The sequence below is a fragment of the Mustela nivalis genome (assembly GCF_964662115.1).
Source record: "Mustela nivalis genome assembly, chromosome: 10".
Classification (NCBI taxonomy): Eukaryota; Metazoa; Chordata; class Mammalia; order Carnivora; family Mustelidae; genus Mustela; species Mustela nivalis.
In genome coordinates, this window is record NC_139029.1 from 29,336,152 (window position 1) to 29,361,366 (window position 25,215).

General features: G+C 41.1%; 1 protein-coding gene across 1 annotated transcript in view; it reads right to left on the reverse strand.

Annotated features, from left to right (window-relative positions):
- Positions 1-750: 750 nt before the first annotated feature.
- Positions 751-25,215, reverse strand: part of TRIT1 (tRNA isopentenyltransferase 1) — a 47,974-nt gene continuing 23,509 nt past the window's right edge. Inside the window, exons 2-11 of the mRNA XM_082687037.1 lie at positions 20,052-20,194; positions 14,671-14,767; positions 13,812-13,954; positions 10,964-11,106; positions 8,684-8,795; positions 8,198-8,310; positions 7,859-7,936; positions 4,959-5,068; positions 4,515-4,632; positions 751-1,890 (exon numbers count right to left, since the gene is read on the reverse strand). Coding sequence (XP_082543163.1) covers positions 1,721-1,890; positions 4,515-4,632; positions 4,959-5,068; positions 7,859-7,936; positions 8,198-8,310; positions 8,684-8,795; positions 10,964-11,106; positions 13,812-13,954; positions 14,671-14,767; positions 20,052-20,194 — 1,227 coding nt within the window. The 3' untranslated portion in view covers positions 751-1,720. The remainder of the gene's footprint in view (positions 1,891-4,514; positions 4,633-4,958; positions 5,069-7,858; positions 7,937-8,197; positions 8,311-8,683; positions 8,796-10,963; positions 11,107-13,811; positions 13,955-14,670; positions 14,768-20,051; positions 20,195-25,215) is intronic.

Genomic DNA, 25,215 nt, shown 5'->3' on the forward strand with positions numbered 1-25,215 from the left:
ACCTCTTATCGCCTTTAGATATTCTCTTCCCTAGACTGGCTGTTGGTACAGTATGAACAAAGCTCCCTGAAAACAAGAACGACATCTCATTTTATCTCCATTTTCCCTCTAGCCTCTCATCTAGTAGATTCTGAACAAATAACGTATTACCTGAATGAGGTTATGGCTTAATGGATACACCTTGTTTAGGGTGATGAAAAATTTTGGAAATAGAGGTGATAGTTGCATAGCATTATGAACATAATTAATGCTGCTGAACTATAAACACAAAAATGCTTAATTTTATGCTAAATACATACATGTACTCAACACTGCTAGAAATCACACATCTCCAATAACCCTCTATGTCTTCCTGGAATATAGTAAGTGCTCAATAAACATTTGCTGAATAATGACTAGACAGGGGCACCTGGGTGGCTCAGTCATTAAGCGTTTGCCTTCAACTCAATCCAGTGTCCTGGGATTGAGCCCCGCATCAGGCTTTCAGCTCAGTGGGAAGCCTGCTTCTCCCTCTCCCACTGCCCGGCTTGTGTTCCCTCTCTTGCTGTCTCTCTCTCTAATAAATAGATAAAAATCTTTTTAAAAAAGAATAGTGACTAGACAGAAAGATCATTAAGACGAATGTTAAGTTTGAGAAAAGGCTATCATGTTTTTGTTTTGTTTTGTTTTTTACGTAGGATCTAAGCCCAGTGTGGAGCCCAATGTAGGACGTGAAGATCAAGATCTGAGCTGAGATCAAGAATAAAATGCTTTTTTTTTTTTTTTTAAAGATTGTATTTATTTGACAGAGACACAGCGAGAGAGGGAACACAAGCAGGGGGAGTGAGAGAGGGAGAAGCAGGCTTCCTGCTGAACAGGGAGTCACAATGTGGGGCTCGATCCCAGGATCCTGGGATCATGACCCAAGTCAAAGGCAGATGCCCAACAACTGAGCCACCTAGGTGCCCTTAGGATGCTTAACCAACTGAGCCCCCTGGTGCCCCAATGCTATCATGTATATTGATTACAGAGCCTACTATGTATAAACTAGACATGGTATATATATGTTTTTTAAGGACTAAAGAGACTCCTAGAAACTTTTTCTTTATTTAACTTTTAATAAAAATATAGACTCTTAACTCAACAAAAAGATAGCAGTGATAGTAATTATCACACAGGAGGAACTCAACAAATGTCAAAGTCTTTAGTTTTCAAGCCACATCATGACCACCTCCTTCTCTCCTTCTCAGTGGAATCCAACAACTGGCTGAGTTCACTTAATCATCTCACTGGGGCTGGGCCTTTCCTGCCATTCACCCAAATCCAGAACTCCTGATTTGTGGCTCACAATACTTCAGTCATCTTTTATAGAAGTGAAAATGAGGTATTTTTAGCCACAGTCAGGAACATAAAACTTCTTTTTTAAGGGATATAGGAAATTCAGGTATTCATTACCAAAAAGATCCTCAAGTATTAAAAAGTGCAATCTGTGCCTCTTTCAAAAATAGAACCTTTTGGGTTGAAAGAAAACCCCAAATCATCATTACCAGGCACATCAGCCAAACAGGGAGCTAACAAGTCCTGCTGTTTACATGACAAAGAACACTGAAACTACACCATGGCAGAAAGAAAATGGTGGGGGCTTTCTGCGTAGCACTCCTCAGTCCAGACAGGGACACAGACATAGCCCTCCCTCCTGAACTGTGTCCCTACCTGTGCAAAGGCTACTGGACATTTCTCTTTAAACACCAGATTTTAGCTCTTTCTCATTCTGCCCTGGGGACCCTTTCTCTTCAGGCTCTTTGTCACAGTCTGGAGAAATACTCTGACTCTCAATGGTAGCAAGAGCATCAAAGTCCAATCTTCTTCTCTTCCTCAGTTGGTGCAAGTGGGATTTGGATTTTATATGTGCTAAGACAGAACAAAACAAAAACAACTCATTAGAACTTTCTAGAATCAATCCTAGAAGCATACAAAACTAATTATATAATCCTTTTCTTTAATAATAACAGGATCAACACATACTGGTAAGAGCTGTGTAGCATTTTTAAGGGAAGGCGAAGTTACAGGGCCAACAAGCTACTATGCAGTCAGTGTATCCTGCTGGGTGCTTTACATCACTAATCCTCACAGCCATCTTGCAGGACAGTATTATTCAGCTCATTTTATACAAGAGGAAACTGAATTTCACCAAGGACTTAGATTTTGTCCAAGGACACACAGCAGGTAAGTTCTTCGGCTCACCTATAGTACAAAAAGAGATGAAACTTTCCAGAATCAGGGCTCTAGACTCAATTTTCCATAACGTGGCTTCTTGTTACAGATAGATTACCTTTCAACTCATCAGCTAAAAAAGTTACAAATCCAAATCCTTGTGTATATTGCAGAACAGATGCTCTGTCCCACATCAGACCTAGAGCTGTCCTTGCACTTCTTTCCTGCTCACACAGGTTACCCCTGCTGATCTGACATCCCTCTGCCTGGGTTAGACAAGCCATCTGAATGACTAATCCACAAGGTTCCCATTCTCCAAGCACACAATGCTCCAGAGAGATAACAAGAAGCATTCTTCTCTGCCAATCCTTTTTGAGAGCCCACAGAAGCAGTAAAACTGAAAGGTCACTGTTGCCTGATACATGAAAACTGTTCCCATCCTCATACTAGCTTCTTTCTACTTTTTCTTTTTCAAGGAAATTTTCTTTGGAAGCCTCTAAAGACATAGACAACCAGATTAAATTATCTTTGATATCTATTAAAAACATCATTTTAAGGTTTCAAAGCAAAAAACAAGTAAGGAAGAGGTTAGAAGTCAAAGAAAAGTTTACTTGGGGGAAAAAAGTCAGCTTTATGCTCCAGCTAGAGCCTAAGGCAAGAAAGGGCTTCTGGCCTGGCTCGCCACGGCAGCAGGAGATGGGAGCAAGGACTTGACAGATGGCACTATAGAAGGGCTCACACAAGCTAAGCTCACAAAGGCTCACAAATGTTGTTTCTTTAAGGCTATCCCTGAAGGACATTAGACAAACTGAACCACTAAGTTTCCTTTAGAAAAAAAACAATCAGACACTCTCTTTCTCTTCCCCTTTCATCATTATAAACCAACGACAATCGAGGCTTCTTCTGCTGCTTGGGCAAATCACGCCATCCCCAATCTCTGACAATGGAGTTCATTTTGCCAGCATTACCAGTTAACAGAACTAATCATTCTATTGGTTGGTATGGGGAGAAAACTCTATTTCTAGGAGAATCCCATTCATGGCAGTGCTCTGAACAGGATTCTAGCCACTGGGTCCCTACAAGCCCTACTGTACTCAAAAGGAGTGAGCCTTAAAAAAAAGTTCCAAACAGAATGTAAACTCAAGACTTGGGAGGCCCTGGCCTTTTCTGGGCTTTGACTAGAGGACTACAAGAACCTGACAGGGGAGTTCAGTGTGACTCTGTGGCAGAAGTGAATCCAGGCTCTACAATAGTGAAAAAGAGCCTAAGGTCAGGGCCCATGCTGCTTAGTCAAGAGTACCTTTAAAGAAGACATCACCCTTTGGCCACCTCCTTTATATAAGTCTGACTTTCATAGCATCTTTTTTTTTTTAAGATTTTTTTTTTTAAAGATTTATTTATTTGAAAGAGAGAGTGTGTACGCATGCATGGGGAAGGGGGTGGGGACAGAGTAGCAGCAGAGGGAGAGAATCCCCAAAGCAGACTACCCGCTGAGCACAGTTCATGACCTGAGCTAAAACCAAGAGTTGGACACTTAACCTACTGAGCCACTCGGGTGCCCCTGCTTTCACAGCTTAACACTCTTCATCACAGCTTTAGCAATCACCACCACTTCAATATATTACCTTAAAAATTACCAAAGAGATCCCATTTTCAAAGACTGTACTCAGGAGGAGTAACTGAACACCCCCTACCCTCCCAGCTGTTTCTGCTTCCTTGGTCTCTTGGGTGAGTTGGCTGGTTTCCCTTACAATCTCACCTCATCTACACGGAGTTTTAAACATGAAAGGCCAAGAAATTCCTAGAAGGTAGGTTCAGGAAAGTCAAAGGAGCTCTGGAAAGTTAACTGCAGATCTCTCAGTATAAAATATCTACTCTAGGGGCCCCTGGGTGGCTCAGTTTAGTTAAGCGTCTGCCCTCAGCTCAGATCATGGTCCCAGGGTTCTGGGACTGAGCCCCACGTTGGGGGGGTGGTCCTTGCTCAGTGCGGAGCCTGCTTCTCCCTCTGCCTGCTGCTCCCCTCCTTGTGCTTGTGCTCTCTCTTCTGTCAAATAAATAAATAAAATCTTAAAAAATAAATAAAATATCTACTCTAGCTGAAGATGGAGCGCATATGATCTTCCTTTGAAAATCAGAATAAAAAGATAACTCTCCAAAATGGGAAAGTCTCTATAAAATTTGAGTACTTAGGGGCTCTTAGAGGAATCTGGCCGTCCCTTTACGAATAAGCAGACTCAAGCATTCAACCCATCAAAGACCTTAAATTTCACAAGGTCACTGTGAATCACCCTTACAGTTCTCCGTGTCCTTCCCAGACTCACCTGCCCATTCACGGTCCCCAATGATGATTCGATCACAGAGGTCACACATGTGGTAACTTCTCTTGTTCTCCATTTCATTGCATGGCATCTTTACTGGAGCAGCTGCAGGCTTGCAGCCCTGAAAGAACAAGGGGGGTGGGGGGTGGCAGGGTGGGAGAGAAGCAATCGACTCAGAGAGATTTGGGTCTCATTCTCTGATATTAAGGGAAGTGGGATTTTCCCAAGATTCCTTTTTCTCATCCCACAGAACAGGTGGACTATAGACAGATTTTAGCAATCTTTGTAAATGTGAAAGTAGAAACACAGCCTCCAGAGATCTAAAAGCAGCCAACTCTTCTGCTCTATTCCATGAAAAAGAAAGTTTGGTTTCCTGCCAACAAAGGTGCCAACTAAGGAAAGGTCTCTGAAAGCCAGACAATACGCAGTACTGTGATTAATGATCACCTGGATGAAACTTTGCACGATTTCAAGAGCAGGTTCAAGAACAGATTCTTCCCACTTCGAGACATCAGATACTTCTAAGCCATATACTGGGGGGACACTGGGACCAGGTCCTAATGATGACAAAGAGAAATTGTGAGAAGTCAGCCTCAAAGACCCACTCAATTCTGCTCCCAGGACTCCAAAATCCTCAAAAGAAATAAAAGGGGCCAAAGGAATAAACATTCTGATCATAACATTCATTCTAGCCAGAAACATGAACCAAACAACTACATACAATACAAGAATGATCAAGAAGGTTTACTGATCTGTAGCCAACTAGTCTACCCGAATAATCTAGAGACTTCTAGAGATAGGATCTTCCAGATCAGTCAGAAAAACAGAACAGAGTAACAGCTCTAGTGACAACCATGTGGGCTACAATATGAAGATAGCATATCAAAGGAGTAAATAACAGTTTGAAGTAAATGCCTGTTCTAAGTTGCCTATCATCTTACAGTGATGTTCCTCTTGTGGCAAGAGAGTTCACACCTTTCTTTAGGAACAGACACTAGTCTCAGGTTTGTATATATCCCTTCAGCAGTATGGCATTTATGAAACTTGTTGATACCATAAGGATATTCAGGGACTGAGACAGAAGAATATCTATCAATGAGCCACTAAATCTGAGAACTAGAAAGAAGCCTTGACTGAACTAGGTGAGCCCCTTCTTTCAGGAAACAGATCTAGAGTATTCAAGAAATACCCTTTCGTAAATACTTCTGTATGGAGAGGTGACTAGGGACAACCTAGAGTAAAGCTACAGGCATTCTGCCCATTGGAGACAACACTGTTTAGTCTCTGTTGGTAGCTTCCCCTGTCAATGGACACACTAAACTGCCTTCCATAGCTAGGTCAAGTCAGTTGTCTAAAGGCAAAGAGCATCTCCACATGGACAAAAACATCAAAGTCCTTTGGATGCCAACGGCTGGCAGGTGCTGGCCTTTTGATTGTGCCAACCACAAGTAAGATTCTTCATAAAATGGACTGCGTTGCACCTGCCACCACACGGAAAGGTGAGACTGGGAGAGTGCAGGCAGCATCCACAGCACACCTGGCCTTGGCTAAGCTCTGCACCTGTTTCCAGGCCACTCTATATTTTCCTTTCCCCTCTCAGTCCTTTGTTGGGTTTCTGTGCCCTGTCTAAGCACCTTTCAACAAGTTCTCGGCTCCCAGCTGCTATTTCTGGCTTGGGTCCAAAGCCAAGTTGGGGCGGGGAAGTCCCTCTGGCTTCTTGCCAGAGCCATGTCCCAGCAGACTAGCCCTGGCCAATCACACACAGCTCCTGGTTTATAAGGCAGCTGTGCCTTTCACTCTAGCACCAGGACTGAGCCGGCATACACATGAATGAGGAATGGGCAGATGATGCACTGTGCCATCAATCCCTCCTGACTCAGGGATGGGGGAGTTATTGTGGCTTTACCACAGGGGAAAGTCTCAAATCATTACAAAAAACATCTTTTGTTACAGACTAATTGTTAGCCCTGGGGAGAGGAGAAGCTGCACTAGAAATCTGTAGTAGTGAATTTCAGTTGATGCAATTCGATTTTGGTATTAGCTGAAGCCAAGAATTCTCCTATCTGACAGGACATGCAGAGAAAGCAGGGTAAGTAGAAGTAAGTATAAAGAGTCCCTTGGTGCCAGAACTACCCCAGAGATGCCGGGCTGAGAGCGAGTGTGGGAGAAAGAACTTCAGCTATTGGTGGTCAACAACACGGATCGAGATGTTTCTGTTCAGAGGCCCTGAAGAGCAGAGGGGAGGCCTCAGCTGTCCTTATCTATAACTGAAAGCAGAAATCTAACAGCAAAAGGCAAACAGGAGATGATTCAGAAGCATTTTTAAGAAATGTCCATAAGATAAAGTTGGTGTTTCACGTAATCTCTTTTAAGGTAATCTCCTTTTAGCTCATAACTTACCTGAGGCCCAACAGCAATGCTGTCTAGCTAAAGTTATGGCTATAGGAATCAAGAAGAGCACTAAAAAGTACAATGTGTGTGTGGTGGGGGGGGTGTCAGGCCTGTAATCAGTATTGCTTATTCAGCTGGCAGATTTTTGGCAATATATTTAACTTCCTGAAGCCTCCTTTGCCTTATCTGCAAAAATCAAAGAATAACACCTACCTCACAGGCTCAGTAATATATGTATAGCACCAAATTTAGTGTCAAAGACACAGTCCTCACTTTGGCAGCACATATACTAAAAGACACAGAACAAGGTCAAATAAAGGAGAATTTCCTTCCCTGTTCCTTAAAAGTGCTATTCAATTGAAGGCAAAGCTGCAGCACTCAGAAGCACCACGTACTGGAAAGTGAAGGCAACGCTGGGAGCAAGGATGTAGGTTTGACTTTTGCAACTGCTCATGTGGTCTACGGACCATTTTCTTTCTTTCTTTTCTTTTTCTTTTTTTTTTTTTTTTAAAGTAATCTCTACACCCAGCATGGGGCCCAAACTCACGACCCCTGAGATCAAGAGTAACATGCTTTTCCAAATGAGCCAGCCAGATGCCCGAGAACCATGTGAATTAGGAAAGCCTCCCTAAAGAAATCTGACTGCACTTCAGGTACAAAATCTGAAGCTGAAGTCACCCTTGAGCACCAACTCTATAGCGATGTTGCTAGTATGCTCTTAACCTGTTTGCAGCTACCACCTGAATGTTCAACTCCTCATTGGAAAGATTTCATTTGTTTTCTGAGACATTACGAAGAAGTATCCTGCACAGTCATTGATGCAGTAGACCCTCTCCCAGATCGGGTCCCCAAAGCTTAGGACAGGTCCAGAAACTAAAGTTCCTTTTCTGGGTGAGCTAAGGATCTATATTCTACTGGAAACGGACCCAGGGGATAAGGAAAAACATGAGACTTACTGCTCAAAAATCGGTTTTTAACCCATCGGTTTTGCTTCCGGGCATATCTCTTAGTCACTTGTTTCAGAGACTCAATACCTGAAAGACAAGGTAGATCTAAGAACCTCTAAGTTCTGACCCAGCCAAAAGGCAAGCCCTCCCAGACCAGCAGAAGAGAAATCAACCATAGCAGCACACTGGAGTATACTTGGTAGACAAAAATCTCAGTTCTGAGTTGAAGACCATTTGGGAGAAGGCCATTTGGGACTCTTCTGACCTCAGTTCTTTCTCAGACCATATCAGCGGTGCACTCTGCCATCCAAGGATGTCCAAGACTAGGTTAGATGGAAGAATTCACACCTTTCTTTAGGAGCTGGTTACTAGTCTCTGGTGTGCATTTTCCCTCAGTGACCAGGTACTCGTGAAATTCCTTGAAGCCAATGGATTGGAAGATACCGTGTTGATAGTCCTGGCTGGGAACAGGAGAGCATCAGCAGATGAGCCACTGCATCTGAGAGGGCTTAGAGAAGATCTATCTAGCTGAGCCATTTCATCTCATAGATGAGAAACTGAGATCCTCAACAGTTACATATTCTCTAAACTCCTTCTTCCACCACCCCCCACCAGCTCCCTGGTTAGTTCTCTTGAAAACTCATTCCTAGGAATGTCTGACAGATTAGAAAAGTGCAACTGTAACAAGTACACTAGACTGCCTTCCAACAAGCCTTGCCAATGCCAAGGACAAAGGCTAATTTACAAGTAGATCCAAAGCCAGTATTACATTTATGGTCTTTTGACCGAAAGCAAGGGAGGGAGAGTGGGTCAAAGAAATGGCCAAATCCTCACCTGTTTTCTGCAACTTTCTTCTGATTATAGCGTCTGTGAAAATCTCTTAGTTCATCCAAGAGCCCGGCAGCAAGCATGTCATCCACCCTCTTATCCAAGCGCTCATCTAGAACTTCAATCACATTAGCCCATCAACCAGCAAGCCTGTCGTAGGTGGCCCACTAGACACTTACATGATGAATGGACAGGCTGCTACAAGAAATACATTTGTTCAAATGTAAGAAAGGGTTCAAAGATTATAGAATAACTCATATATGTCATATTTAAGACCGCACTTCAATAAAAACAGCCAAAACGAACCACAGGTCTTATTATATAAAGAGAAAACATACAGGGGCACCTGGGTGGCTCAGAGGATTAAAGCCTCTGCCTTTGGCTCAGGTCATGATCCCAGGGTCCTGGGATCGAGCCCCACATTGGGCTCTCTGCTCTGCAGGGAGCCTGCTTCCCTTGCTCTCTCTCTGCCTGCCTCTCTGCCTACTTGTTATCTCTGTCTGTCAAATAAATAAAGTCTTTTAAAAAGAGAGAGAGAGAGAGAAAACATACAGTTACAGCTATTAGGAAAGACAAATATTTTATTATGGAATGTATATTCATTGTTTACTTTAGAGGTAGCTGAGACACCCCTTGGTTATCCTTCTTACTTTTTTCCATTATCTTTGTTACTCTAGCTTCGTGTTCTTTTTATATTTAAGAACTTTCATGGGGGCGCCTGGGTGGCTCAGTGGGTTAAGCCGCTGCCTTCGGCTCAGGTCATGGTCTCAGGGTCCTGGGATCGAATCCCACATCGGGCTCTCTGCTCAGCAGGGAGCCTGCTTCCTCCTCTCTCTCTCTGCCTGCCTCTCTGCCTACTTGTGATCTCTCTCTGTCAAATAAATAAATTAAATCTTTAAAAAAAAAAAAAAAAAAAAAAAAGAACTTTCAGATGACATCACGGATAGGAACAAGGAACTTTAATCCAAAGCCATCCTAGGTACATCTTGAACTACTGAGCCAGACAAAGGAGCAAAGAGTCAGGGGTCATAATCATTCAGATGGGATGATAAAACTTTATTATGACCAAAAGTGGTGGTCAGCTTTATTATGAATCCATTATTTTATGCTGAACTGCAATACATGTTTTTATTCACAAAAATTTCATTTAAAAAATTACCTTTTTTGATGAACTTGCACATGAGATCAATTTAACAAATTTTCACCATTTCAACCATGCTCTACATTATCTGCCATTGCTACTTCTCAGCCTGCAGTAACAGTAACCTCTTATTCGATATTCCTAAAAAGTCTGTTTATTAAGGACTCATCACATGCATATCTGACCACTTTGTATGTTGTAATTCATCTAATCCTCAATACATATATATATTATTATTAATACATTAATTCCACTTTAGAAGAGAAAATTGGGGCATAGGAAATGTTAACTAACTTGCCTTGAAACTCACACAGCTAAAAGATGGTGGTGCAGGAATCTGAATCCAGGCAGTTTGGCTCAAAGACCATATTCTTAATCGCTACACTATGCTGCCTATTCACATACAGACCAGCCCACAGGTTATCCTTAAAAATGGGTATCCCTTCTCTGTGGCCTCAAGGTACTTTCTAGCCTAGCATTTAGCACAATGTAGTAGCTATCTTTGTTTGCTGCACCACTAGACCGGGAGCTCCTAAAAACCAGGCACGGTCTCACGTTCATCTCTGAAATCCAAGTAACTATGCAGCATACCAGCACTTCATTGAATGTTTACTGAATGTTAGCTGGATGGAGAAGTTAGTACTATCCCAAGGCATTATCATACTTCACCAAAAAAAAAAAACAACAACAACAAAAAAAACACCCACCAAACCATAATCAGGCTAATAATCATCATACCCATTTCTCAGGTCTGCGGCCTCCACCCAGCCAACCAGGGAGTCAGACCTCCTTCCTCAAAGCCTTCCTTCTCTTTCTCTTCAGACCATCCCTGGATGGCAGTCTCTTACCCAACCCACCCATCTCCTCTTATCCCATGCTTGGTATCTTATCCTAATGACAGGGGCACCTACTTCCCTTTCCAGACAGATAGCTAAGGGAAAGGCACTGTGCCTTAATAAGTTAATGAATCATGGTAATTATAAAATTAAGAGCTAACACTTGTTTAGTGCTTATTAAGACCCACTCATGGTTCTGGGCATTATATATATATATAATGATATATATATATATTATATAATATATATATAATATATATATATTAAGCTCTATTTCAGATGGACTCTAAGGCATCAAAGGGCTTTTACCTGTCTGGTCAGCATGAAGCCAGAGGATGCAAAGGTTAGGGAACTTCAGAGGGCCTCCAAGGGGACCACCACCTTCCTCTGCATGTTGACGATGAAGAAATTCACTATGAGAAATCCCCGTTTCTTCAAACACTTGCAAGCTCCTAAGTCATTTAAAGGGGTGAGGGAGGGGGAACACACCCATAAAAACCATTAGAAAATACTGATTCTCAAATGAAACAAGGAGAGGCTATTTATTACAGAACCACCTCTTTCTCATTTTCACTGTTTAAGCTCCTGAAGCCATGAAGGTCTGCGGTTATTCCAATTCTACAGCTACTCGGGAAACAGTCCTAAAGAAAATTTTAGGTCAAGTAAGAATAATACTATTCTTCTAAACATACATTAACTTTTCTAAACTCAGGTTCAAAAACAGCAGGCTTCTTCCACACAAACAGAATGGGGCTCACTCACTGTCAAGTAAGCAGTAAAAGAGCTTATTTGGGAGACTGTTACAAGCCAGCAAGTCCAGTCTCGCTGGAACGCCTTTCCCACAGTACAGAAGTATGTTGTATATCCAGCTCATCAACTTTTTTTACACAGGTCTAGAATTAACGAAGAACACTTCTGATTTGGTCCTCTACTAGCACAAAGACCACTGAAGAAAGAACTCACATTCTTACTCTTCAGCCACCTCCACTCTGTCTGCCTCAGTTATGCAGCCCTAGGTAATACAACTCTCGAATCTACATGCCACCACTCTGGGTGACTGCAACTTATTCATTCAGCTTGAAAGTGATCTTTCCCTCCTGACCCAATTCTACTTCCTGAAACCCTAACACAAAAGTAGAGACCCTTGGGCGCCTGGGTGGCTCAGTGGGTTAAGCCGCTGCCTTCGGCTCAGGTCATGATCTCAGGGTCCTGGGATCGAGTCCCGCATCGGGCTCTCTGCTCAGCAGGGAGCTTGCTTCCCTCTCTCTCTCTCTACCTGCCTCTCCATCTACTTGTGATCTCTCTCTGTCAAATAAATAAATAAAATCTTTAAAAATAAAAAAAATAAAAAAAAAAAAAAAGTAGAGACCCTTGTCTTTCTATACCACTGGTCACTCAAAGAAGACCTATGAGGAAAAATCGTGGTAACAGATAATCTCAATTATCTGGAGATTAGGAAACAGTCTCAAAATAAAAGAAAAATGAGGGACACCTGGTTGGCTCAGTCAGTTGAGTGCTGGCCTTTAGCTCAGGTTGTGATCCTGGGGTCCTAGGATGGAGCCCTGCATTGTGCTCCCTGTTCTGTGGCAGTCTGCTTCTCCCTCAGCCCCTCCACCACCACCCCTTGCTCATGCTCTTTCTCTCTCAAACGAATAAATTAAAAACCTCAAAAAAAAAAAAAAAAAAAAAAAAAAAAGAAAAGAAAGATGAACAAAGTCTTCCAGTCCTCTCCAAAGAAGGGACTCTAGAATGCTTGTTCAGAGGCTACTGACTCTAAGACACAATTCTTGGCACATTACTAGTTTATAAGCAGCAAAATGCAGAGAGGTGATAAGATAAAACTCATTAGTAAAAAGAGAGGATGGGGAGCCTGGGTGGCTCAGTCAGTTAAGCACCATGATCAGGGCATGATCCCAGGGTCCTGGGATTGAGCCCCACATCGGGCTCCCTGCTCAGTGGGTAGGGCAGTGGGGAGCCTCCTTTTCCTCTCCCTCTGTCTGCTCTGCTGCTGCCTCTCCTGCTTGTGCTCTCTCTTGCTCTGACAAATAAATAAATAAAATCTTTTTTAAAAATAAATAAATAAAAAGAGAGGGTAATAAAGACCAAACTCTAGAATTACATCATAAAACATAAAACTGTTCATCTTTAATGTTCTTGTTCTCCAAAAATTTTTGAAATATCTCTATTAAAATATTTTTTAAAATAAAATGTTTGGACACTGGAAGTATAAATTTCATTTATCTAGAATGTGCATTATCACCTGAGGTGACACAGCTCTGAAGGAAGCAAAAATACCTAGACAGTACAATGGTGTGTGACACTCCGAGGGGCAACCATACCCAAAGAAATATTATTCTTTAGTACTACATTCCATGGAGGACAGGTAGGCAGGGAGGCAGAATTAGCACAAATTTTTCTAAAAAGGCTCTGGGTATATATGGGGTGGTGGGAGATAGTGAAAAAGGATTAAGAAACACTCATCTAGATTATTCATTTGAGTAGACTACTTCATAATCCCTCTCAATACCAGATGGTGCTCTAGTATTTTATCTGTGTTAATCAACCGCCCTTCATCAGATCCTCTACCCCACTTCATTAGATACGGTTTCACTCCCAACACTGCAGAAGAATAAACTTACCACACGAGGCTGCAATTTCAAAACAAACCTAAGAAAACATGACCTTATGAGTTCATTCACCACCTCGCTCTTCCCTTCAAGAAAGCCTCCACATGTGAAGGTGAGCTGGTCTATGAGACAGTTTATAAAATCTACCTCCCACTAGGAAAGCTGCTGGGGCAGAACTCAGCATTGCGCCATCAATTATGAAACTCAAATCACAATGTAAACCAACTGCATGCCAGAAAAAATTTATATGAAAACTGTTATACAAGCAAAGATCAAATAGAAAATGAAGCACAATTACCTAGGCCCTAGGGAAAACTCCATTGTATTATACATTTTAAATTAACAACAAAGTTGGGTGCAATTATTTATTGAGGGAGTTGGATCGAGGCAGTACCTCAGGGCCTCGCAACCTTTGAGCTGGGAACATACCAGCCTCCACTAACTGCTATTACCAAACTCCTCTCATTACCCAGGTGCACTGGAGAACTGACTGCCCAACTCCAGACGGACTCAGGCCCAGGCTCTCTTACCTGGCCACTTTGCGCTTGTCATGGGGGTGCAGCTTGGCAGCCATTTCTGGGTCCACTTGGCTTAGGCGTTTGTGGAGGACGTGGCCATCCTCCTTTTCAAGCTCTTTTCGGTCAGTCACTTTCTTGGTGCCCATCTCCTGGGGCTATTAAAAGAAGGTTCAGAAGCAAATTTAATTCAACAGTTCAACAAGTACTGCAACAGTGTATATGTCAGGCACTTTGCTAGGAGTTCAGAGTACAGAACAGAGAGAAACCAGAAGGTCCTGCCATAGAGTGAAAGACAGACCGTAGAAAATTCCAATTCCAATATATTGTGGTAGTGTGGTGAGGCCACAGCACACAAAGGAGGACATCCTGCTCAGGGAAGTATTCGGGTACCCACTTCCTTGTCAGAAGTACAAACACAAACCAGGGCTAACACATCTGTATTAACATATTCAGGAGTCTAGTCTTCTCAGCAAGTGGCCAGGGTGGACCAGGACTGCCCACACATTACAGTCTGCAAAGTCTCACCCTATGCAATAGCATCTCCGTCAGAAGGGTTAGTGTTAGACATCTCACTGATGTACAGATTGTTAAAGCCAAGAAATGCTGAGTCAGACTGATGTACTGTTAACTTACATGAAGATGCTAATTAATTCACAGAGGAGAATTTTTCCCACACACGGCCCCTGCCCTCAGGCCACCCTGGAGGAGCACACTTCATATATGGAGGTGGCATTTGCTTCAGAATATTAAGTAAGAAAATTACAGTTGCTGAGTTTAAGAAATAGACAAGAGTCAACCTTCCTCCCACTAAAATTAGCTGGCAAGAAAGAGGAACCCATTCCTCAGTGACTTACAAGTGAACTAAACATACCTTAGTATTGACAAGAACTTTCCAGAGCAGAGATTCAATGTAATAATTGGTTCCTCCCACGACAATAGGAATTTTGTCTCGGGCAAATATATCTTCAATGTGAATGTTAAGAAAGACATCACAATATTTAATATCAAGAAGAGCATCCTGACTCACTTGGGAAGGAGGTATTAGCAAGAAACTACATTCATTTACTCGTCTGGAGAACAGAGGGGAAAGGAGAAACCCAGATGAACTGATATCCGTCTTCATGGTTTCCCATGAGTTCTCAGAAGCATTTCCTATTTGTTCTAGAGGGACTTGCACAAACCATATACAGATGCATGATGGTAATTCCTTCCAGTTCTAGAAATTTCTAGGCCTTGCTGCTAAAATTCAAAGCTTGCTTGGTATTCCAAATCAGTTTAATGAGCACAAGCCCAAGGGCTCTCAGAGAACCAAGTGTCAGCTGCTCAGGAAGCCACCACGGTGACGTCCATTGTGGGACTGCCTTCTTAGATAAAATACAAGTAGGTTTCTCTGTGCCATGGTTCTCAGTCAGAACTGACGGACTCAGTCAGTCCCCATCATTATGTGGTAGTACTGCACATTTCAGCCCCACTTGAGACTCCACCAGATAAACTGAGAAGCACAGATTCCAAGGACAAATAGATCTCAATTACCAGATCCAACTCTCTGACAACTTATCCAGCCTATGCTTTTCTCACCTGTAAAATTTTCCTGAATTCTAAGGAGCATTAAATGTGACAAGGCACATAAATCCCCTACCACGATGCCTGAAATATTTGCTTTCAATTGAGTAAGCACTGAATTAACTTGAGCCACTATTGTTTTTATATCCCGGCTATTTTGAATTCTTCTCTTTAGAATCCCTGTTGAACAGATAATTATCTGCTTTATGAAGGGCTTTGCTTCTGAGGATAATTGATAAAAAAGAGACTTTCAACCTAGACAAAGACTCATTTGTGCATTTCTTCCCTTGCCAGCCTGTCTGTAGGCACAGAGATAGATGACCTCTTTTCTACCAGAAGCCCACGAACCCCAAGAGGTTGGGGTGGGCTGAGAAGAAAGCTGTTACCAATCAAGGATATTAAAGAAGAAACATTCTTTCTCTATTTGTTGTTGTTGGGGTTTTTTTTTTAAGATTTTTTTTATTTATTTGAGAGAGACAGAGGGAGAGAGCAAGAGAGAGCCTGGTGAGGGGCAAAGGGAGAAGCAGACTCCTCGCTGAGCAGAGAGCCCAATGCAGGGCTCCATCCCTGGATTCTGGGACCATGACCTAAGCCAAAAGCAGACCCTTAAGCTACTGAGCCATCAGGCACCCCTCTCAATTTGTTTTTTAAAAAGAGAAATAACTGTATTCCTCCTCTTAAGTACAGGGAGCATAGAATTACAGTAAATGTAACATTAATTCAAATATATACTATGATTAACAAAGGGAAAGGGAGCAAGGGAAGTAAAAAGGGAAGGGGAAAATGGTGAGAGTGGAAAAGAGGGAAGGAGATGGGATAGGAGATGCTTGGTGGAAAAAGGTTTAACTTGCTTGCCTAATCCATGCAACAACTGTGATACTGGGCTAAACCTTTCTCTCTGCCTCTGTATCTAATACCTTACTTAGCCTGTCAAATCGAGAAGGTTAACTGAATACTTCTTAAGGTAGTTTCAGTTCTGACATTCTGATTTTAGGTTCTTACCTAAACTCAGAAATCTCCAATTCTGTAAGGGATGGGTCATCCCTTACTGCCCTCCGAAAACACCATTTTCTATCAGCTCTTTTTGAACAACCAAATTGTCTTAAAGCAACAACATACATTTAGTGATATGTTTTAATTTGCCAAGGGCTTTCATATATATTATCTCACCTGATACAACTGTGTCATAAAGCAGGTAAGACAAGAATTATCTGCATTTTTAATCTCTGCCTATTTGATAGGCAAAAAATATGATCTCATTATTTTGATTTGCATGGCCTTAACAACAAGGCTAAAAACACTTTTTCATGTTTACCATCACTTGTATTTCTTCCTTTGTGAATTACTACTCAGGCCCTTTAAGTATTTTTCATATTGATTCATATGAGTTCTTTATATAGTAAGGATATTAACCATTTGCCTTTCCTATGTTACAAACTTTTTTTCCTCTGGCCTGTAGTGTTTTTTAATTTTGTTTATAGTAGGCTAATTTTTAATTATAAAATATTCAATACAGGGGCGCCTGGGTGGCTCAGTGGGTTAAAGCCTCTGCCTTCAGCTCAGGTCATGATCCCGGGTCCTGGGATTGAGCTCCACATCAGGCTCTCTGCTCAGCAGGGAACCTGCTTTCTCCTCTCTCTCTCTGCCTGCCTCTCTGCCTACTTGTGATCTCTGTCTGCCAAATAAATAAATAAAACCTTTAAAAAAATTTTTTTTCTAAAAAAAAAATATTCAATACAAATAAAAGAACATATGTAAATTATGAAGCTTAATAATAAACATGTACTCATGAGCCCAATGTAAAAAAGGAGTATTACCAATTCTTTTGAAGCTTCTATGTATTCACTCCCATCCCAACTCCCTACTTCCCCTCTCTGTGGGGAAACCTGAGATTTGCTATCCTGAATTGTCTGGTTTTACCATTCCCTTGCTTTTCTTTACATTATTCCTTATGTGTATATAACTCCCTCAAAAACATATTGGTTAGTTTTGCTTGCCTTTTTTTTTTTTTTTGAAGATTTTGTTTGTTTATTTATTGGACAGAGAGAGAGAGAGCGAGCGAGCAAGTGTTGTGTACACACAGACAGGGGGAGGAGCAGTGGAGGGAGAGGGAGAAGCAGGCTCCCCACTGAGCAGTCAGACTGCCAGATGTGGGACTTGATCCCAAGACCCTGGGATCATGACCTGAGCTGAAGGTTCAACTGACTAAGCCACCCAGGCACCCGTTTTGCCTGCATTTTAACTTTTATGATAAATGGTATGAATGTGTACGGTATGAATGTCTATAATTTCTCACATTTTATTGTTTCTGAGATTCTTCCACATTGACTGCTGCATGTAGGTACAATTTATTCATTTTCACTGCTGAAAAAGTACTTATATGAACAAAGCAAATTTTATACATTCTTCTGTAAGTAAGAATTTAGGTGTTTGTTTTTGCCATCAAAAACAATGCTGCTATGAATGAGATCTATCACCTATCTCACTCGCATGGCAAGGTTACTCTACAGTAGATATCTAGTTCTGGTTGATATATATTCTTGCTGACACAAATTCTTAATTTGAATATACTGGAAGCTAGCTACTTCTGTTTAAAAAAGGCAGGGGGTGCCTAGGTGTACAGTCAGTTTAACATCCATGACTCTTGGTTTTGGCTTAGGTCATGATCTCAGGGTCCTGGGATCAAGCCCCATAAAGGACAAGGAGTCTGCTTGGGATTCTCTCTACCTCTTCCTCTGACCTTCCCACTCGTGCTCTCTCTCTCTCAAATAAATAAATCTTACAAAACAACAACAACAACAAAAAAAAAAAAACAGGGGTGCCTGGGTGGTTCAGTCATTAAGCATCTACCTTCGGCTTGGGTCATGGTGCCAGGGTCCTGGGATTGAGCCCCATGTCGGGCTCTCTGCTCAGCAGGAAGCCTGCTCCTCCCTCTCCACTCCCCCTGCTTGTGTTCCCTCTCTCACTGGGTCTCTGTCAAATAAATAAAATCTTAAAAAAAAAAAAAAAAAAAAACCCAGAAGGTTATGGAGATGGATGGTGGTGATGGTTGCACAACAATGTGAAGGGATTCAATACAACTGAACTATACACTTAAAAATGGTTAAGTGGTAAATTTTGTATTTAACACAGTAAAATAAAGGAAAAAATTGAGTTAAAAAAATCCATTAAAGTAACTTCTTTAGAGGGCCGCTTGGGTGGCTCAGTTGTTAGGTGTCTACCTTTGGCTAGGGTCGTGGTCCCAGGGTCCTGAGATCGAGCCCCACATCCGGCTTCCTGCTCGGTGGGAAGCCTGCTTCTCCCTCTCCCACTCCCCCTACTTGTGTTCCCTCTCTCGCTGTGTCTCTCTATCAAATAAATAAATAAAAATTTTAAAAAGAACTTTTTTAGTAACTGTGTATCTACAGAGTCCTTCCCTACTTGAAAATCATGTAACTACTCAATTATTATCCTATTTGTTCTAAAGTTTTAAAAATACATATATTTAACTCTGAAATCCATCTGCAATTTATGTCATACATAATGAGGTCATAATTTTATTTTTTCCAAAAAGATTAGCTATCCCAGGAATATTAACTACTGTATTCTCTATTGTTTTAAATGCCATCTTGATCATAAGATAAATATATATAAACATTTTAATTTGCATCTGAGTTTTCTATTCCATGTCATAAATTTGTCCAGCATAAATTCAATACTATTATAGTTATTATGAATTTTCCTCATGTCTTAATATGTGGCAGTCCAAATTTTTTAAAGCAATCCCTATACCCAACGTGGGGCTTGAGCTCACAAACTGGTGATTGAGAGCTGCATACTCTACCAACTGAGCCAGCCTGCTACGCCATCTGGAAGCCTGGACAATTAAAACATAGGGACAGTCCCCCCTTATATTATTCTTTCTTCCAAAATATACTGGTGTTGAAACTAATAGAACACTATATGTTAGCTATACTGGAATTAAATTTTAAAAAAATAAATAACAAGGGCCACCTGGGTGGATCAGCTGTTTAAGCATCTAACTCGACCTCAGCTCAGGTCTTAATTTCAGGGTTGTGAGTTTAAGCCCTGTGTTGGGCTCCATGCTGGGCGTACAATCTACTTAATCAATCAATCAATCAATCAATCAAAGATCACTGATCACAGAAAAAAAAAATCTTCTTTTTGCAGTCCTCCCCCACCCAATAATCCCTATTAAATTCTAACGATAACTCCACTATATTTGTAAATTGATTTTGTATCCCCATTTAAAGGGTAGGAAACTGAAGATGAGTTGGGTAAATGTTCTACCCAGTAAAATTCACTTGGTCCAAAGAGGCAGTTCTGGGACTAGAACACAGATCTTCTAGTTCCTTTCAGTGTTCTCTCCACTAAAACAGCTTCTCAAATTTTAATATGCATATAAATCACCTGGGACTCTTGTGAAATGCAGATTCTGATTCAGTAGTTCTGGAGTGAGGCCCAAATTCAGCATTTCTAATAAGCGCCCAAGGGATGGCTGGTGCTGCAGTCTGACAACACTCTGAGAAGCAAGGGTACTGTATCTTTTGATCCATATAGTTCTGATGGGGGTGCTGCCTACTGGTTCTTCTTAAGTCTTGGCTTAGAAGAAACTGTCACTGAAACGAAAACTTCTTGGCTTGGACTGCCTTGCACCCACCGAACCCAGTTGCTGTCTTTCCTAAGGATATCAGAGCAGTTGCCTTGTTCCTGAAATCCACAACTGTGTAATTTGTCACAAGAGGATCCACAAAGCTGATCATGTGGTGCTGGCACATTCTCTGCTCTTGGGCAGAAACTTTGTTGGTGATGATGTCTAGGCCTTCATAAACCTAGGGGAAAGAAAATAAGCATGAGAAAGTCACCTGCCTCCTTAAAAGGCACACGTGCCCTCCAGCCAAACACATGACTGATCCAAAGCCACAGGATAGATGTGTTCTAACCCTATGTGTTCAGAGCACAGCAGACCCACAAAAACCTAAGACAAAGGAAGCAGAATAAAACAGAACATTGACTTTCTTATCAAATAGTAGCTATTAGCTTAGACTTCAAGATAAAAAGCATATGTAAATCAATGCTCAACTGAGAACTAATTCTGCAAGATTAATTGGAGGTTCTTTAGGTTTAAAAATGGGCAGATTGTTTTATCTATTTTATTTATCACAAGTCTCCAGAAAGGTAACATTTTGCATTGCTCATAGTTCTACTTCAAATGCTTAGGTATTTCTTGGATTTAAATGGCTCTGAGAGATTTTTAGAATCTTGGCTCCATTTGTAGAGAAGTGGCCTATTTACAAAGATACATATAAAACACACACATACACACTTTGAAGTCAGAACCCCTAATACTGCTGTACTGTAATGGAAACATTGTGATCTAACCAAATTACTGCTTCAGGGGGTCAGCACATGCAGTCTAAATACTCAAAAGCAATATCCTGTCTGTAAGCTCTTGATCTGCCAATTCAACTAAAAAGTTCAAATGTACTTCTTCTAAATGCAAGGTCTCAGATGGAGAACAGATCTGAAAATACTAGTTTGGAAATAGGGATGAATGCTTTGAGATTAAATGTTCTCTCTGTAATCACTGATTCTACAGGGAGCATTGAATGAACAAATAATAAGTTCCATAGAGCCCACAAAGATGTTAAAAGCATTTTTTATCTCACATTTCCCTTTACTTACATGAGTGTCGATTAAGTACAGTACAGTATAATGGTTAGGAGGAAGGACGCTGGCGCCAGGCTGCCTCAGATCAATTCCTAGCTCTGCCAGTTCCCAGTTCTTTGTACTTATGGAGTAGTCAGTTACTAACCTCTCTCTACCTCAATCCCTCATCAGTAAATGAGGATAACATTATCTATCTCATGGGGTTGTTGTGTGGATTAAGTGAGTTAATACATGCAAAGCACTTAGTTTTAGCCTACCACACTGCATCACTATACAGGATCATTATGTAACTACCTGTATTACAACCACTACTACTATCAGAGTGCAAGGAGAATAGGAAATAAGTTTAATGTCATTATCACTCTGAAGCTTTCATGCTCTTAATGACCAAGGTTATTTACCCAACAAGAATATAAGCTATCTTCAAGTAAAAGAAAATTGTTAATTAGTAAAATAGTGCACAGAAGAAATATAAAGAGCCATAGGGAAAGAACCAGCTCTGCCTTTAACTCATTTAATCTGCACTTGACAACAGACTTGCATTCTCACACCCAAAAACTGATGGAATCTTAAATCACAGGGTGTTCTTTTTTGTACATCTTGAATAAGATGTCCTTCTGACATTATAAAGTGCTGTAGCACATACTGTACATTGCAGTCTTCCGCACAAATTAAGAAAAGTAAAGGAAGGAAAGGAGTTAATAATTGCGTGTTTTGGGTGCCTAGGTGGCTGAGTTGGTTAAGTGTCTGCCTTCAACTCAGGTCACAATCCCAGGGTCCCGGGATCGAATACCATGTCGGGCTCCCTGAGGGAGTCTGCTTCTGTCTCTGATCCTGATCCCACTCGTTCTTTCGATCTCTCAAATAAATATGTAAAATCTTAAAATTAAAAAAAAAGGAAAAGGCATAGTTGAAAATGCCCAGTTACCATTCCCCACCTCCAAAAAGCCAAAATGTAAATATCTCTCCCAGTAAATCCTATCAGATACATAAGTTTGTAGATAAAATTTCATCCTGAGTCCTGCCTTTATGTGTATCTTCTAGAACTCCTAAAAATGGTAAGTTTAAATAAACACATCAACATAAATCAAACAGAAGGTAAGCCCAGAACAAGGCTCACCTTATCTATTAAAGGAAGTGGCCTACTGTACTGTTTATGGTATATACAAATGCCAACAAATATCAGAAAGAAGGAAAAGTAATTAATGGTTTCAAGAAGAAAAGAGTATTAAAACTAGACGTCTTGGGCGCCTGGGTGGCTCAGTGGGTTAAGCCGCTGCCTTCGGCTCAGGTCATGATCTCAGGGTCCTGGGATCGAGTCCCGCATCGGGCTCTCTGCTCAGCGGGGAGCCTGCTTCCTCCTCTCTCTCTCTCTCTGCCTGCCTCTCTGCCTACTTGTGATCTCTCTGTGTCAAATAAATAAATAAAATCTTTAAAAAAAAAAAAAAACTAGACGTCTTGCTCACAGAGTTAACAAAAACTAATACACACAAAAGTACTACATCTTGGTTACCAGTGTAAATTGTCCTCTTTGAGTGATTTGTCAACTTTGCATTTCCCATACCACTGAATTAAAAGAAACTGGGCATATAGATATGGGTGATACTAAGTGGATAACTGATGATAAAAGGATTGTTTATTTTTAGGTATCATATGGTTTTATAGTTACGTTAAAAAAAAAAAGGAGTCCTTAACTTTGAGGTATACACTATACTGAGGTACACACGAATAAAAATATATTTTTAAAGAAATTAAAACCGATCCAAGGTTATGTCTATAATAATGTTTCAGTCTTCCATTCTAATATGACTTCTTTCAATAGCTACTGATGTGCTGTTATAGTTGAGCTTACAAATGACTGCAACTTGTGATCACAGCTACTGTGTATTTTTTCATTTTACCCATGAATAAATTTTTCAAAAGATTTTATTTATTTATTTGTCAGAGAGAGAGAGCTTGCGTGCACAAACGGGGAGCAGCAGGCAGCACAGGCAGAAGGAGAAGCAGGACCCACACTGAGCAAGGAGCCTGAAGCAGATTCGATCCCAGGACCCTGTGATCATGATCTGAGCCAAAGACAGATGCTTAACGACTGAGCCACCCAGGCGTCCTCCATGAATAAATTTTTAACAAGCAAGAAGGGAAGGGTAGATGAAGGGCATATGTAAAGTACATCTATATCTGCATTGCATTAGAGCAAGAATGATGCTGCAAAGAAATTTGTTAATAATGACACAGGAATTTTTTTTTTTTTAAGATTTTATTTATTTATTTATTTGACAGACAGAGATCACAAGTAGGCAGAGAGGCAGGCAGAGAGAGAGAGAGGAGGAAGCAGGCTCTCCGCGGAGCAGACAGCCCGATGCGGGGCTCGATCCCAGGACCCTGGGATCACGACCTGAGCCGAAGGCAGAGGCTCCAACCCACTGAGCCACCCAGGTGCCCCTGACACAGGAATTATGATCACTGGCTGGCTCAATCGGTAGAGCATCCAACACTTTTTTTTTTCCCATTCATTTAGCCAACACATAGTACATCATTAGTTTTGATGTAGTGTTCACTGATGCATTAGTTGCATATAAAACTCAGTGCTCATCACATCATGTGTCCTCCTTAATGCTAATCACCCAGTTACCCTATTCCCCTTCTACAACTCTCAATTTCCCAGAGTCAACAGTCTCTCATGGTTTGTCTCCCTGTCTAATTTCTTCCCATTCAGTTTTCCGTCCCTTCTCCTGTGGTCCTCTGTGCTATTTCTTATATTCCATATATAAGTGAAACCATATGATGATTGTCTTTCTCTGATTGATGAGCACCTGACTCTTTTGGGATGATGATTTCAAGCCCCATACTGGGTGTAGAGATTACTTTAGGGGAAAAAAAAAAAAAAGGATTATGATCACTGAATGAAAGGCAGAACAACTGTGCAAGTAAAATTTGCAGTAACATTCACAACATTAAAATTTTATGGTTATAGGGGCACCTGGGGGGCTCAGTTGGTCGAGCAACCAAGTCTTGATTTTGGCTCGGGTCATGATCTCAGGATCCTGGGATCAAGTCTCATGTTGGGATCTGGGCTCAGTGAGGAGTCTGCTTGAGGATTCTCTCTCCCTCTCCTTCTGCCTGCCCCTCCCCTTGCTCTCACATTATCTCTCTCTCAAATAAATAAATAAATCTTTAAAAAATTTTATGTTTATTTTCTGCTTTTCACAATAGGGAAAAAAGTATATGAAGGCTGGGACCCATGTAACAATAATGGGGTAGGGAGAACAAACTAACTGAAATAAGATCAGACAAGTGTTCCTAACTACTGAAGTGAGGTGAGATGCACAGCAGTTTGACTAGCATCCACTTTAACTTTTTATATGCTGGAAATTTCCCCTAGCAAAAAGTTACTTTAAAAATATTTGGGTGTGCTTCATACCCACTAAGATGGCTACTGTCAAAAAACAGAAAATAATAAATGTTGGTGCAGATGTAGAGACATTAGAACCCCTGTGCTTTGCTGGTGGGAATATAAAATGATGCAGCTATGGATGGAAAACAGTACAATGATTCATCAAAACATAAAAAATAGTGGGGTGCCTGGCTGACTCAGTCTGTAGAGCATGTGACTCTTGATCTCAAGGTTGTGAGTTCAAGCCCCATAAAAATATAAAAAATAGGGGCACCTGGGTGGCTCAGTCAGTTGAAACATCTGCCTTCAGCTCGGGTCATGGTCCTGGGGTCCTGGGATCAAGTCCCATATCATACTCCCTGCTTCACAGGGAGCCTGCTTCTCCCTCTTCCTCTTTCTCTCTCTCTGTCTCTCATAAATAAATAATTTATATATATACAAATAAAATAGAATTACTGTATGATCCAGTACTCCACTTCTGGGTACAAACCCAAAAGAACTGAAAGCAGGGAGCTGATGAGATATTTATGTACCCATGTTCATAGCAGCATTATTCACAGAAGCCAAAGGTGGAAGCAATCCATGTTCATCATGAATGAATGGATAAACAAAATGTGCTGTATACATATAATGGAAAATTATTCAACCTTAAAAAGGAAGGAAATTCTGATACATACTATAACATGGAAGAACCTTGAAGACATCATACTAAGTGAAATAACCCAGAAACAAAAAGACAAATATTGTAGGATTCTACTTCTATGACAGAACTAAAGTGGTTAAATT